Genomic DNA, 16,890 nt, shown 5'->3' with positions numbered 1-16,890 from the left:
CAACCCTACTCCCAAGACTCCGAGTCTGCCTCCTGCCCCATGTGGCTATCACAGTCTATGCTACAGTCGCCTCCAGGTTAGACTACTTTAGCTTGCTCTAAGCAGGGCTGCCCTTTAGACTAACCTGGAAATACAACTGGTCCAGAATGGGATCTTACTGGAACCCCGTGCTTCGCCAGTTGCACTGGCTCCAGACTGAATACTAGATCAGGTTCAAGGTTCTGGTATTAACCTTTAAGGCCCTAAACCAGGGGAGGCCAAACTATGGCTCGAGAGCCACATGCGGCTCTTTCGCACATATTGTGCGGCTCCCGGCAGGCTCCCCATCTATCTGCTTTCTTTGTTTCTCTCTGTCTCTCTGTCTCTCTCTTCCTTGCTCCCTCCCCCATCTATTTGCTTTCTATCCACCTTTTTCTCTTTTTCTTCCTTCCCCCATCTAGTTGTTTTCTTTGTTTCTCTCTCTCTTTCCACCTCTCTGTTTCTCTCTCTCTCTCTTAGGCAAATAAATATAATTAGCAAACAAATAAATATCACTGGACAAATAAATATCATTATCAATATCTCTTTTTACCCCTTTTGTTTTTTTATTTTTGGCAGTCTTGTTTAATGTTAATAAAAAGCAAATCTGCATATTTTTCAGTAAAGACATGTGTGTAATTATTAGTTCATGTCTTGTGGTTCTCAAACATCTAGCGTTTATTGTAGGTGGCTCTTACGTTAAGCAAGTTTAGCCACCCCTGCCCGAAATGGTCTGGGACCAACGTATATACGGGACCACCTCTCCTATATACCCCCCAAAGAGAATTACACGCTGAGAGAAGAATCTACTGGTGATGCCTAGCCCGAAAAACATCCGGCTGTCCTCAACCAGAGCCAGGGCTTTTTTGGCCCTGGTCCCAACCCGGTGGAACTCTCTGCTGAGTGACATCTGTGCTCTGCAGTACCTAATCCAGTTCTGCCGGGCCTGTAAACCACCGATGTTCCACCAGGCTTACGGTTGAGGGCAGCAATGTTTTTTTAATTTAGTCTGGTTTCTCCTTCACTTCTCCCCTTGTGGGGCAGGATACAAATTAGTTTATCGTAAGAGCTATCTGAAATGGTTTGCATCGTCTATTGTTTTAACGGTTTTAATTGGTTTAAATCAGGACTATTTTTGGGCAGGAACGCACAGGAACGGAGTTCCGGCTGGCTCCCAAGTTGGCCACGCCCAGCAGGAACTCATTAGCATAATAGGCCACGCCCAACAGCAGAAACTCATTAGGATTGGCTACTTTAGGGGTGTGGCCTAACATGAAAAGGAGTTCCTGCTACAAAAAAAGCCCTGGGTTTTGACAACAAACAAGGTAAACAGAATAAGCAGCAAAAGGTGCGTGTGGCTGGATGACTACACTGCTGGTAACATGGGGGTACGGCCTAGTATGCTAATGAGCTGTGTTGTCAGGGTGTGGCCTAATATGCTAATACGTTTCTGCTGTTGGGTGTGGTCTATTATGCTAATGAGTTCCTGCTGGGCTTTTTCTAAAAGAAAAGGCCCTGGTTTAAATTAAATCTGACCTGACTCACGCGTTCCCTTGGAGCCACCAAACACACTCAACCCCTCGCGTGCACTGTCTCCAGATGTGAACAGCATGATTAGGCATCCAGCCCTTGCAAATATCTGTCAGGCAGACATTGCAGGAAAGGCAGGCTTAGTAGGTAAAAAGGTAGGTGGCGGGGCAGGGAGCTTGGACCAGGCTCTTCCAAAAGAAAAAAAGAAACGCGCAGCATTCGAGCTTTGATGCACTGAAAAATCTGCGTGGGATCGTGCAGTCTGTGTGAAACAAATGCAACGTGTCCCGCTATTTCGTAAACTGCCGCTTCCTCCTATCTCAGCATCCTTTCCTGACTCCAAACAGGACCTTTCCATGGCGCTGCTCAACCCACTTTGGGGTTGCCTCCCTGTTTAGAATCATAGAGTCACAGAATCACTGAGCTGGAAGGGACCAAACAGGCCATCTCGTCCAACCCCCTGCTCAGTGCAGGATCAGCCTAGAGCAGTGATGGCAAACCTTTTAGAGACCGAGTGCCCAAACTGCGACCCAAAACCCCCTTATTTATCGCAAAGTGCCAACACGAACATTTAACCTGAATACTGAGGTTTTACTTTAGAAAAAACAACTCATACATTAACTTAAGATGATCCAAACAGAGTAAGGAAAGCAATCCCAAATGCTTTCATTTACTTAATATTATTTGGCAGAGAATTCGACACTTTAATGACGGTCTGGGCCTGGCTGGGGCGATGGCACGCGTGCCCACAGAGAGGGCTCTGAGTGCCACCGCTGGCACCCGTGCCATAGGTTCGCCACCAGTGGCCTAGAGCATCCCTGACAAGTGTTCGTCCAGCCGCTGCTTCAAGACTGCCAGTGACGGGGGAGCTCGCCGGTTCCCTAGGCAGCCGATCCCGCTGTCGCACGACTCTGTTTCTTTTAGGTGAACTCATCTGCCGAGTACAGGAACACTGATGGCCCTACTGAAGGTCGGTCCAGACAAGACTGGAGTTCTGCTTTTTGAGAATACTACCCCCCCATCAAGGGTTCTAGACATGGTTACATTTTCACTGGAGAAGCGGGTTTGTAGCTTGAGGTAGGCAAACAGATCCCAGCCTACGGACAGAGGCAGAAGTATCCTCTGTAGCCCATGGTCCCTTTGGCTCGGGTCTGGATGTGTGCCCAGCAGAGGCTTTGCCCTGAGCAGCTCAACCCCATCTCCTGATCATATTCAGGTCGGATTACTGCAACGGGCTGCCCCTGGAGACTGTTTGGCAGCTGCAATGGCGGCAAAAAGAGGCAGCAAGACTGGCATCAACTATCGGAAACTAGAAATGCCTGGTGGTTGGGAGGGGGACAGAAAAGAAATCCCCCCCCCCCAGGGCTTTTTTTCAGTGTTTCCGATGGGAAAATTGGAGGATTGAGGGAAACACTGAAAACTATCCTATAAAACATTTTTGTTTCTCTTTTGAAAGGAAGTGCTTTTTAAAACAAGGGGTTGGCTCCTCTGTGGTTTGGAGCCAGGATACTTAAAAGGACCACACTCTCCCGTAGGAGCCTGCCCACTGAAAGATCCATTGACAGAGGCCCCTCTATGTATGCCCCCTGCCCTCAGAGTTATGGCTCGCTGGCAGAGCACTTACCTGGCACACAGAAGGTCCCAGGTTCAATCCTGGCAAACCCAGTGAAAGGGTTTTAGAAAACAGGCACTGGGAAAGACTTTTCTCTGCTCGAAACCCTGGATAGTTTGCCTCACAATAAGGATGCCTCATATTTAGATTGTCCCTGCCATGGATCACGTGTAAACTGCCTTACAAGCATAGGTACAGATTGTGGGGAATGTTACCTCAGCCCTCTGCCATTTTCCGTTCTGCCCACCCCTCTTCTGTCACTTACAGAGTCTTTATTCTGTCGAGTCTTCATTCTTTTGGGTGTAGGATCCCCATTCTCCTTTGTCCGGGTGGATGAAAACATTAACTTGTATGCCTTCCCTCACGCTGCTTGTTCTGTGGAAGACCTGAGGTGTGGAGGCCTCAAGGAATCACACAAATGCCACTCTTCGGGGAAGGGGCAGCAGGAGGCGGAAAGGACTTTGTCCGGCTATTTTATGGATTCCTGGAGAATTCTGAAACAGAACGTTTGGATAGTGAGGAAAAATACGAGGGCCAAAGGCGTTTGCGTGAAGATTTCAGCCCCACTGAAAATTCTGTGAATTCCTTGTTGATAGGTTTCATCCAGTTTTGGTCTCCTCCGCCTTTTCCCTCCCCCCGCTTCCCCCCTTCTCCCTTCTTATTGGATGTTTATATATATATTTTGCCCCTCCATGAGAGTTTTACACCATCTTAGGTAGTACAGTAGTTGTTTCTATTGATTTTATAGCCTTTATTGAGGTTAATTATTGATTTGTAATGTTTAGAAGGTTTTAGAATGTATATTCTGTTGTCACCCACACTGAGTTGGTTTCGGGGACAGCGGGTTATAAATGGAATTAAATAAATAAAATTTTAAAACGCAACACATCGCAGTAATATTAAAGCCAGCCCATTTATTTATTACCTTCTTCTCCAAAGCCCTAGGTAGTTTACAGAACTGAGAAAAAATGAAAATAAAAAAAGTATTAAATCAATTCATGGCACAAAGCGCAACCATTTCCTATATCACAGCTGTTTTTTTACTCTTGCTGTATTACTGTCTGGTTGTTTCTAACTATGGCACCCCACGTTTCACTAACAGTGATACATAATCCCTCTGGATGTATTTCTGTGGAAAGAGTATACAGGGAAAAAGGGATTGCTTTTTTAAAAAATATGCCTAATTCACAACCACGATACCCATCTCTTTATAAGCGCCTTATAAATCATAAATCCATCACCAAACTCAAAGGGATCGATCCTGCCGCAGATATGTTAACAAATTAATGAGAGCCAGGGGAGTGTGGTGGTTAGGGTCAGGATCTGGAAGAACCAGGTTCGAATCCCCACCTTCTGCCATGGAAAACTGCTGGGTGACCTTGGGCCCGTTACACACCCTCAGCACAACCTACCACACAGCGTTGTTGTGAGGATAAAATGGAGGAGAACAATGGAAGCCAATATGGCTCCCTAATGGGGAGAAAAGCTGGGGTATAAAGGAAATAAATAGATGAAATAAATACATGTTGATAAAGGGTAAAACATAGATTACCAGTTACAATTTAAGAACATAAGAACATAAGAGATGTCAATGTTGGATCAGGCCAAAGGCCCATTTCACACACTCTGTATCACACAGTGGCCAGAAATACCAGGTGCCATCAGGAGGTCCACCAGTGGGGCCAGGACACTAGAAGCCCTCCCACTGTTGACCCCCCCAAAGCACCAAGAAGACAGAGCATCACTTGCCCCAGAGTCCCTATCTCTACCTTGTGGCTCATAGCCACTGATGGACCTCTGCTCCATATGCTTATCTAATTCCCTTTTGAAGCCGTCCATGCTTGTAGCCGCCACCACTTCCTGTGGCAGTGAATTCCATGTGTTAATCACTCTTTGGGTGAAGAAGTACTTTCTTTTATCCGTTCTAACCCGACCACTCAGCAATTTCATGGAGTGCCCACGAGTTCTTGTATTGTGAGTTCTTGTACTTGGGCGATACGGAATCAAAAACGACACTACTGCACATGTTATGCAGTTGATGGGAAGTGCTGCCTGATATGGTTGGAGGTCGATGTCAGGCATGCTAAAGAAACGGACCCCTCTCCTATTGGGGGAATACTCTGACATGGTTTAAATTGACCCAGCCCATGCGGACATTGCATCCACACATGCAACTGCCTTCACAGCCATCGTGCCGCACCGGTGAGGTATGAATCCAGCTGGAGGATCCGGGGCCGGACTCCGTGATCGAAGGAGCTCAGCTGTATAAACAGGCACCCTCCTTCGGCTTCCTGTCTCTGCCCCGCCAACAGGACCTCGAAGGTTCCAAACTTTCACAGCACAGATGTCTCTCCCTGCAAAATTCCTCACTGTGTTACCGCTCTCCTCCCGCAGCAAACCCCCCCCCAGGTTGGCCATGGCTATTGTCCGCACAGCTGTCAAATATCAGGCTGCTTCCTCTGTGTTTTTACAAGTTTGTGTTTGAAAATAATTATTCGACGGAAGATGCTTCGCAGTTGCTGTCCTGCGCACAGAAAGGACACCTCTTACACTTAATCTTCCCGTTTCTCTCTATGCTTGGAGTTCCTGTCTTGTTGATGCCTCCCCTGAGTCCCTGAAACAAAGCCCCAAGTATTACCCCAGGGTAGCCCTGGTGGGCTCTTACAGCCAAAGCAAACAACTTTCTGGTGGCACTTCGAGGTGGGCAAAATTCTAGTCCTGCAAACACTGTAGCCCACTTCTGCAGATGCAATGACAGGCAGTGTGGTGTAGTGGTCCCAGTGTTGGGTTCGAGTCCCCACTCTGACATGGAAGTCTGCTCAGTGTCCTTAGGCCAGTCAAACACAGGGTTGGCCAGGTGAGGCTGACAAACCAACGGGGGACTTTCCAGGAGCCTCCGGGAGAGGGGAGGGAAGAAGCACAATTGAACCCCAAAGGGAGTTCTGGCCTTCACATTTAAAGGGACCGCCTTCCTTTTTAATGCCTTCGCTCCATTGGAAATAATGGAGGACGGGGGCACCTTCTATTGGGGCTCAAAGAATTGGACCCCCCCTGGTCCAACCTTGATGAAACTTGGGGCAGGGGGAGTTGAGAAGAGGCATCAGACACTATGCTGAAAATTTATTTACTTATTTATTTTTATTTATACCATGCCCTCCCCGCCAAGGCAGGCTCAGGGCAGCTTACATATAATTGCATAATTTAGTGCCTCTACCTCAAAAAATAGCACACACCCCCGGAGCCCCAAATACCCATGGATCGATTCTTCACCAGTCCCCATAGGGTATAATGGAACACCCAGTGGACATTCCCCCCCCTTCTGATAACCCTAAAGTGGGGGGAAGGCCTCCAAAGCAGGGGATCCCCTGCCCCCAACTGGGGATTGGCAACCCTAGTCAAACATTCAGCCTAACCAACCCCTCAGGGTTGTTGTGAGGATAAAACGGAGGAATGTTGAAAGCCACTCCAGGTCCTCATTGGGGAGAAAAGCAAGATATAAAGGAAGTAAATAAACAAACGCAGAGGCTCCTCAACAGGCAGACCTTTTATATAGTAAGTATAGGGTGAAAGACAGTGGAATCAATGGGTCACGAAAGGCAGGACATGCAGGGAGAAACGTAATTGTGTAAAATTCAAACCCAATCACAAAACATTTAGACAGGAGGAGGAGGAGGAGGAGGAAGGGTGGAGAGTTGGATTTATACCCTGCCCTTCACTTGGACTCTCAGAGTGGCTTACAATCTCCTTTCCCTTCCCCTCCCCACAACAGACACCCTGTAAGGGAGGTGGGGCTGAGAGAGCTCTTTCGAGGACTGCTCTTGAGAGAACAGCTCTGAGAGAACTGCGACTGGCCCAAGGTCACCCAGCTGGCTTCATGTGGAGGAGGAGTGGGGAATCAAACCCGGTTCTCCCAGATTAGAGCCCGCCGCTCTAAACCACTACACCAAACTGGCTCTCCGTTACTTCTCCAAAGCTTGTTATAACTAGATTTGTCCTCACTACCCTTGTTTCTCCCTACCCTCTATTCCAGTGGTTTTTAACCTACGGGTCAGGACCTTCAGCTAGGCTGCAAAGCCCCAAATGGGAGGGTTGTGAGAACAGCCACTTTTCTTTTGCTGCTTTTCAGATGGTGCTAGTGTGCATGCCCGGAGATCAAGGGTGCAGTGATGCCAGCCTCTCTTTACATGCACAGAGGAGCAGCAGGATGGTGACGTGAGGTCACTCAGCAGAGGAAAGGATTCCTCCGACTGCTTGTCTGGTATTTCCTTCTTCCAGTTGTCTGGGTCTCCTGTGCTGCTCAACCTCCTGGCCTCGACCCTGGTTACATCACCACTGTTCAGCCTTTTCCTGTCACTGTCACGTGACTTCCTGTCACACGCTCACAGCTCAGTAGGTCCCGGGTCTGCAAAGGACTACTGCCATCAGATCCATTTGTTTTCACTGGCTGTCTTGCCTAGTATCAAAATGTTGATTGTAAACTCCTAAGGGCAGGAACCTTTTCTTATGAGGCTTTGTAAAACACTGTGTATACTGACAAAGGTAAAGGTAAAGGCTCCCTTGCTCGAAAGCCAGTCGAGTCCGACTCTAGGGTTGCGGTGCTCATCTCCGTTTCAAAGCCGAAGAGCCAGCGCTGTCCGAAGACGTTCCCGTGGTCATGTGTCCGGCATGACTAAACACCAAGGCGCACGGAACGCTGTTCCCTTCCCACCGAAGTGGTACCTATTTATCTACTTGCAATGTCTTGCTTTCGAACTGCTAGGTTGGCAGGACAAAACAGTACCCAAAACACTTACAACAGTCTCAGATAAGGAACTGAGGATGAAGACAACCTATAATTCTTCTGAACTATGATGAACAAAAATATCAGCGACAGTGGGTGGGACTGCAATCCAGAACTCATGCTCGCCACCTGAAATTCAGCACTGTGATAAGGCAGGAAGTGAGCACAAAGCTGGATCACACAGATCTGTTCTGTGAACGGTGCCAGTTTCCTCAGGAGCAAGGACCTTTCCCCTAACAGGTGGGACCTGGAGGAAGTGCCATTGTTGACAGGTCTCCAGGATCCAGCCCCCTAACTTCGGGATGTAAAAAAACTAATCTCAGGCTCTTTTAGAATCCTTCTGCAATGACCAAAACACACTCTTACACCAAGCCCTGTACATGTGATATGTGTGTACAGGCCGTGTATGTAAAGCAGGACTGTGCCAATAGCTCTGTCATGCCTACAAGGGTCCTGCTAGTTCCTCCCCATATGTTCCTCGTGCCCACACAAAGGCTGAGGTCAGACTGGCAGTATGAAACGTGAGGGAGTCGTGGGGGAAAAAGATCCGGAACAACTTGTTCTGGATATTCCCAGTCACACTGCACCGACTGATGCGGGAGCATACCGGGGAGGAGGCGCAAGGGAGCGTTTGCACTGTTGGCCCGCCCCTGGCGGAGGCGCGGCTGTAAGGCACGGCTTTCTTTTTGGTAATCCGGAGATATACGCTTATGCGCATCGGCAATTGCGCATATGTGCTTATGCGCATCGGCAATTGCGCATATGTGCTTATGCGCATCGGCAATTGCAGCTTTCGGCATTCACACTTCCGGGAAGCGGGATAAACCCGCTCTCCAGGGTTTGCTACCACTTTCACCAGGTACTTTTTAAACTCGGGAGGGAAGCGTTACAAGATGGGCTGAGTACGGCTGGGGAACGCCGGACAGCTGTGCCTGTGTGAACGGCCCCTTTAATCCATTCGAGAAACGTTTCTGAAACGTGCCTATATCGGGCCAAACTACCAGTCTGAACTCAGCCAAAGTATATGTATGAACAAACCATGCTCCATCCAGGCAACTGGAAATGCTGGTTTTGAAGGGTTCCCAATCACATGGATATGGTCTGAACGTCTACAGGTGGTGGGGAGAGAGAATGCTTGACTAGCAAGCACAATCTCACTTCACTTTCTACATACAGTGCCAGGACACGCATGTATCATGTATACAATCAGGTAGACTATTACAAGCCATCTATTCAAGTTTTATAACAAAATCTGAAAATTATGGGTGGCCCCTCTGTTCTTCCTTTGCAAAGGTCCTTGCTGGCAAACACAGGTAGTGGTTACAACACATGCTAGGGTACACCAAAGCATCATAGCGGGTATGCTCACCTGGACTGTGAAATTTACACTGAAAGCTGCCTTGACTTCTGCAAGGGATGACGGCGGTTAAGAAATGCAATAAATTAATTACCTGACTTGGATAGCCCAGGCTACCCCAATCTCATTAGATCTCGGAAGCTAAGCAGGGTCAGCCGTGGCTAGTATTTGGAAGGGCGACCTCCAAGGAATACCAGGGTTGTGACGCAGAGGCAGGCAATGGCAAAAGCCCATCTGAAACATCTCTTGCCCCAAAAACAAGTCTAACTCGCCACCTCGTGCCTAACGCCAAAAGAGCTAGAACTTCTGGCTGCCAGGCAATCTTAGGATCTCCTGGCTATACTGCACACAAGACCATACAATAATAATTACTATCATTACCCCAACAACAAGCACAAGTATTTACAGTAGGGGGAAAGCAAGTCCTATGTACTGGAATAATAGAACTGGTGAGATAGGTGAGCGTCACATCCTAGACTGGAAACTTGGCTGTGCTACTAGGTAGCCTCAGAGACACAGCACCGTCACTTACCCCCATATTTTGCAACGTGGGGTATTAATACTCACCTACCATATAGGGCAGGGAGGGGTGGTAGCATGGTATTGCCCAGTCTTATCAGATCTCGGAAGGTAAGCAGAGTTGGAACATTGATGAGGGGACTGCCAAGGAAGGCCCTGTGCAAAGGAAGTCAACGGCAAAACCACCTCTACTTCTCACTTGCCTTGAAAGCCCCCTTGCCGGGGTCATCATCAGTTGGTTGCAAGTTGACAGCACTTACGTACCACACGGGGCTTCTATAAGGATTACAGGAATAATGTACGTTAAGACCTTTAAATAGGCGATGTATTATCGTTATCTGTGAAAACAGTACGCCTGGAAAACATCAGTCGAAAGCGTTTTAGGCACCTTATTGTTATCAAACACATATAATCGAGGAAAGATTTTAGGGGAATCGAGGCCAAAAAGGCTGAATTGTTTTTCAGGTGCCCTGACGGCATAAAAGACAAAATGTGCTTGGTGGTTTCAGATCACCTGTCTATCCGATCCCAACCTCCTTTTTCTGACACTGGCCACCCAGCCAGAAGCATCTGGAAGCTGCAAGCTGGGCTTGAAGAGCTTGTGTCTGCCCCTATCATTGAGTATTCAAGAGGTATACTGCTCCTGAACACAGAGGTTCCACTGAGCAATCATAGGATATAACCCTAGTTAGACCTATCCTCCATGAATCTAACCAGTCCTTTAAAAAAAAAAATTATCTGCACAACAGGCCATTGCCATTATCTTGCAATTTCAACATTTCACAGTTCTTTTTTTTAAAGTGCTTCCTTCTTTAACTTTGAAGAAGACAGAATGTGTGGGTTTGAACCAGTAGCTTGGTGACCCACAAGCAAATGTTGTGCCCTTGCTGATTTATACACCCCAATGGTCATATGGACAATATTAAACTGTTTCCCAAGTTCTGTGGGTCAGTCGATCACTCCCAGATATTAAAACTTCTCCACTTTCTACCATTATTCCAAATCCCTAGATACTCAGTATGTGACTATCCATCCCACTTTGGTAACAAACGCAATATACCTCTAAGGAGACACAAGTCAGTTTAGGACCTGTGGAAGCCCTGAAATTTGAAAGCTGGGTGTTTTCCTGTGCAATAGTTCTAATGGGAAAATCCCACAACTAACCACGCTGTAATTTAGCAAGACTTGTTTATAGCCAGCGCTCAGGAGCCACTGATAGGCCCAAGACCAGTAATTGGGGGGGAGTGGGGGGGGAACGCATCTTCAGTTGTTATGAATGAGCCAACACAGATAGGTTACCAAAGATTACCAAAGATAGATTTCATGCCCCCTCCTTTATTCTCAGATACAATGCCTTCCTATGCAATAGGGTCACATGTTCAGACGGTAGGTAAACTACCCGGCATTCAGTAATTAAGCAACACACATCTGTGAACTCAACTTTTGACAAAAGGCTATGCACTGCAACATACACGCATATAGAGTAGCAAGCACTTAAGCAGGGAAGCTCCTTGCAGGGCTCAAAACCCCAGACTTGGGAGTCTGGAGTTGCTACCAGTGTTCCCACTAAGCTGAGTCGGTGTGAGCTAGCTCACAGTTTTTTAGCCTCCAGCTCACGCATTCTTGTCTTAGCTCAGGAAGGAATGGCTCCAGAGCAAACTAATTTATGCAGTAGCCAAACTGCTTGCTCACAACTTTAATGCCAGTAGCTCACAAAGTAGGATTTTTGCTCACAAGACTCCAAAGCTTGGAGGGAGAATTGGTTGCCACCTTCACATTTAGATACGATCCAGCACATTTTTATCCCATCCTTCCCGCAAGGAGCTCCAGGAAGCATATATGGTTCTCCATTTCATCTTCATAACAACCCTGCGTGGTAGGCTAGGTGGAAATAACCCAAGGTCACTCAGCAAGGTGTCAGGGCAGAGTGTGAGGATCTGAACCGTGATCCTCGCCTGACTCCTTAATACAGTGGTGCTCACCCCACAGCATGTGGAAAAGCTGCTTTCACCATATCAACCAGAAGAGCCACATTTACTTTCGTATCTGGTAGGAGGCCTACTCCTTAGGGAGCCTCGAAGCTAATCTGGTTCTCCGGCAGTGGCTGTTTTAAGGTGAAAACTACCTGCCAACCACATGCCCCACTAGCCAAGGGCCCATCTTCCTGAAACACAGGCCACACTGTGGAACAGTGCTCAGAAGAGCCACAGGTGGCATGCCAAAGAGCCACATCTGGCTCCTGAACCACTATTGCTGCCTGAATGACTATACCACACTGGGTCTCGCTCCACAAATAAATATCAGTATATTTACACTGGACCTCAGCAATAACATTACTAAACCAAACCTTATAAAGAACATGAATTTTATTTACTTAATTTATACTCCCTCTTTCTCCCCAAAGCAGCTTACAGCTCCCATTTTATCCTAACTGTGAGGCGGGTTAGGTTGAGAGCAGGCCCGTAGCTAACATGGGGCCCACGGGGCCCGGCCCCCTTGTGTTTCTTCGGAAGCATATATGGTTCTCCATTTCATCTTCATAACAACCCTGCGTGGTAGGCTAGGTGGAAATAACCCAAGGTCACTCAGCGAGGTGTCAGCTCCCATTTTATCCTAACTGTGAGGCGGGTTAGGTTGAGAGTGAGGGATTGGCCCAAGATTTCATGGCAGAGTAGGGATTTGAACGTGGGTCTCCCAGCTCCTAGGTGGACACTCTAACCACTACACCACACGAGCCCCCAAGAATGCAACTCGATATAACAAATAATGATGGCCACGTGTTCTAGAAACGCTGAACGTTCCTTTTGTTCAACTCCAAACTCCATTTTCCTCAGGTAGCAGAAGTGAACCCATCTGGGAGAAGACCACTATAATTCTGGGGAAGGGGATTCGACTCCCACCCAACTTCTTTAGATGTAATTTACAACAGAGGTCTTCGGCCTTTCCAAACATGGCACTAAGCTAAAAAAACCCCAAACAAACAGGAAGCCATATGACATCAGTGTCACATGCTAGGAAGAGGAGGAGCCAGAGTTACGGCTTTACCGAGAGAGCTAGAGATTGGAGACATAAGCCAAATGCCAGGAGGTGGTACTGCAGTGAAGAACAAGCCAAGGGCTAGAGAAACGGAGGAATTCTCTCCAGCACCGAGCAGCTTCACCACAACCCACTCACCAAGCCCTGGTGAGCTTCCCTACATGGTTACCAGGCTGTGTGCGCCCTAGTGGGTAACTAGTTGCCCTGCCACAGGTGACATTTAAAGCTGAATTCATGTTTTGCCCTTTGGGAGATATGACCTGATAAATCAGTTCTGGCCTGGGGTGATCTGGTGTGGGGCGGGAAGGGGGGGCTGGTCCCTTTCTCAGAGAGCTCACCAACAGAATTTAGGGACCCTTAAGGAGCTGCAGTGGCTCAAGTGGTTAAGACGCTGAACTGCAGGCTGTGGAAGGTCAGTAGTTCAGCAGTTTGAGACCCGGGTGCCGCATGATGGAGTGAGCTCCCATCTCTAGTTCCAGCTCCTGCCAACCTAGCAGTTCGAAAGCAAGAAATTGCAAGTAGATAAATAGGTACCACTTCGGTGGGAAGGTAACAGCGTTCCGTGCGCCTTGGTGTTTAGTCATGCCGGCCACATGACCACGGAAACATCTTCAGACAACGCTGGCTCTTCGGCTTTGAAACGGAGATGAGCACCGCAACCCTAGAGTCGGATTCGACTGGCTTTCGAGCAAGGGAACCTTTACCTTTACCTTTAAGGCTCTGGATGGGCACCTGGATAACTAACCTCAGTTCTATGCCCCACTACCTCACGAAAAAAAAAGCACAATAAGAGATGGGAGAGGGTCCTGGCTCAGTGGCAGAGCACCTGCTTGGCATACAGAAGCTCCCAGGTCCAATCCGTGGCATCTCCCGTTAAAAAGATCAGGTAGGAGGTGACTAGTGTTCCCTCTAAGCTGAGTTAGTGCGAGCTAGCTCACAGCTTTTTTAGCCTCCGGCTCACACATTTTGCCTTAGCTCAGGAAGGGGTGGCTCCCGAGCAAGCTAACTGATGCAGCGGCCAAATCGCTCACTCACAACTTTAATGCCAGTCGCTCACAGAGTAGAATTTTTGCTCACAGGGCTCCACAGCTTAGGGGGAGCATTGGAGGTGACGTGAAAGAACTTAATCTGAGGCCCTGGAGAGCTGCTGCCAGTCAAGAATGACCCTGACGGATCAAGATCTGATTCAGTACGAATCGTGTTTGTGTGTTCAAATGGCCACTGGTTCTCAAGAGGCTGCACAGACAGCCGTCGAAGAAGTTTATTTGCATCACTTATGTGTCACCTTTTTTCTTTCAAAGGACCCATGGTGGCTTACAGAGGACTGGTCTCCAGCCATGGTACCCCAATAACTGCTTTGGGGGAGCACAATGAGGTCACCAATGCTCTGCAGGGGCTGAGCTCGCTGCCATCTATCGCTGGCACAGGAAGTGACTTGCAGCCCTGCTGGGCGGGTCCGAGCCGGCTCAGGGCCTGGTTAGAAACAACACGGGCCCAGGAAGGGATGAGGGTCCCTTGCATGAGGCGACAACCAGCCCTAGAGATGCCTGGGACCTCTCCCACTCAGGGGCTGGCCAAACCTGGATCTGTGTTGTTTCCGTAAGGCTGCCGGATCCGCTGCCCTCTAACCAGGGGTTATTTCCTGCGGGAGCACACAGGAACGGAACTCCGGCAGTAAGGAGCCCAGGGGGTGGGCACATGCAGCAAGCCCCACCCCCTGCTCCCAGCAGCCCTCAGTCGGGCCACAAGGAGCAAGAAGCAACCAGGTAAGTTGCAGAGCCCCCCCCCACCTTCAGGTACAAGCTCTCCCTCCACTGTGAGGGCAGATATACGCGTCCCCCCCCCAGCTAGCAATCCAAAACAGTCCAGTGGAGCCTGAGTGGTGGGTGTTGCCTTCTGACACACTTCCAGTGATGTCAGGGTGTGTGGCATATGCAAATAAGTTATGTTAATGAGTGATGCTAATGAGCTCCTGCACCTCTTTTTCTATGAAAGGACCCCCGCCTCGTAACTATACCACGAGTTCGGAAATGCAACCTGACAGAACATTTGTACGTGAGCGCACAGGCACAGCATCGCTTCCATGCTCTGTTGCCTTCCGTAAGTTGATTTTTAAACTGGAGTTTCAAGCGCTCTTGACGGCAAAGCGCAAATCCACTGAAAAAGCATACCAGATTTGGGGAAAGCAAACCAGGTTGGTGAACTTTGCTTTCTCCTTTGATGGAACATATTCCTGCTCAGCTCTCCATTCCTGCCTCTTCTCGCCACTCTTGAATAAATGATACCACCTTCCCAAGTTGGACTCTGTTCTAAGCGCACACACCATCTTTTAATCCCCCCACCATTTAGTTGATTTTTTTTAATTCACAAAAGTCCTCTGGGATGAGTTGTGGATCAAACTCCTAATCATGTTCATGAACCTCATTGGGAAATTTTGGGCCCTGTTGCCTTTGCTGGTCCTAGCCAACCCTGCAAGGATGTTGTGAGGATAAAATTGGATAATGCTATGCACATCTCTCAGAGTTCCTTGACAGAAAAGTAATAGTTAGCATAATAAATACAATAAAATTTATTGCCACCATTTTCTAATCTAATTTATGATATTTTTACCATAGCTTTTTCCCCCCTAATGGGTTTTATGACACGGTCATTAATTTTCAGTACGGTGATTTTAATGTTGCTTTGTAAGACATCCTGTTGGGGGCTATAGAGCAAGATTTTCTTTTTTAAAAATTGACAACAAATAAATAAATAAGACTGCCATGATTACAATCTTCAATTTCAATGAAGGCACACAATAATAGATTTTGGCACCTTAAAAGGGAAGGGTGGCTGCTCTGACATCTTCAGAAGTCCCCCATCCAGTTCCCCTGTTGGAAACAAAACTGAAGGAAATATGGAGAAATCGGGAAAGTATCTCTAGCCAGAATACGATAAAGAGAGGTAACAGCACGAATTAAATACAATAATAGAAAAGCAGTTCCGCAGCAAGTATTTTCCGCTAATGTTGGTCTCAAGAGACTAAAAGAAGATAGGCAAGTCTTGCAAAACCAATGCCTAATTCAGCTTCTGAGAGTGAAACCCCAATCAAAATGGATCTACTACAATGCAGTGGGACCAAGGAGAATGTACATGGTGCTGAAATTCTAATGTAATAAACTTAAAAGGAGTTTAATATTCTGGGAGGGGGGCTGCTAGGCTGCAACAAAACATTTTCTCTGGACCAATTCTTTCTCCTCTTCTCTTTGACCGATACACCCATGACAGCAATGTGGGCCTAGGAAGTTGTGATATGGGCCCTAGGTAGGGTTGCCAGCCTCCAGGTCTGGCCTGGAGGTCTCCCAGAATGGCAATCATTCTCCAGACTTCAGTAATCACTTCCCCTGGAAAAAATGGCTGCTTGTTGGGCAGACTGTATAGCATTCTACTCTGCTGATGTCCCTCCCAGGATCCACCACCAAATCTCCAGGAATTTTCCAACCCAGAGTTGGCAACCCCTCCCTCAGGCCTCATATTTCCAAATTAGACTACTGAGAATTGTTCTTCGAATATCGGCTGTACAAAGCTCCACCTTACACTAAATCAGACCACTGGCCTACATTGCTCAGGCTGTCAATAGCTCTATAGGGACTCAGACAGAAACATTCCATATTCCCGGTACCTCAGATCCACCAAACCACAGGTGCAAGTGCTTTAACCCGAGACCAGGTATGTACAAAGCACATGCTCCAACAGAGGTTGTACACACTTTCCTGATAAGAAGTCAGAAATCCTAACAATAGTGACACTGATAATAACCACCACCACCCCAGTTTTTTTGACAACTACGCAGATGATGGTCAAGTGATATGGAGAACGCCAAATATCATCCAAAACAGAGGCACGTATACTTCATCCTACCCAGGTGTCATTTCCTGCAGGAGCGCACAGGAGCGGCGCTCCGGCAGTAAAGAGCCCAGGGGGCGGGCACACGCAACAAGCCCTGCCCCCTGCTCTCAGCAGCCCCAGGCCACAAGAAGCAGCCAGGTAAGTTGCAGA

General features: G+C 47.9%; 1 protein-coding gene across 1 annotated transcript in view; it reads right to left on the bottom strand.

The window, feature by feature from the left end:
- Positions 1–15,708, bottom strand: part of ATN1 (atrophin 1) — a 33,567-nt gene extending 17,859 nt beyond the window's left edge. The window contains 2 exon segments of the mRNA XM_015418794.1: positions 3,426–3,654; positions 15,667–15,708. Coding sequence (XP_015274280.1) covers positions 3,426–3,452 — 27 coding nt within the window. The 5' untranslated portion in view covers positions 3,453–3,654; positions 15,667–15,708.
- Positions 15,709–16,890: the final 1,182 nt, after the last annotated feature.

The sequence above is a fragment of the Gekko japonicus genome, unplaced genomic scaffold, assembly GCF_001447785.1.
Source record: "Gekko japonicus isolate JY-2015 unplaced genomic scaffold, Gekko_japonicus_V1.1 scaffold1244, whole genome shotgun sequence".
Taxonomy (NCBI): Eukaryota; Metazoa; Chordata; class Lepidosauria; order Squamata; family Gekkonidae; genus Gekko; species Gekko japonicus.
This window is presented reverse-complemented; position numbering and strand designations above follow the sequence as displayed.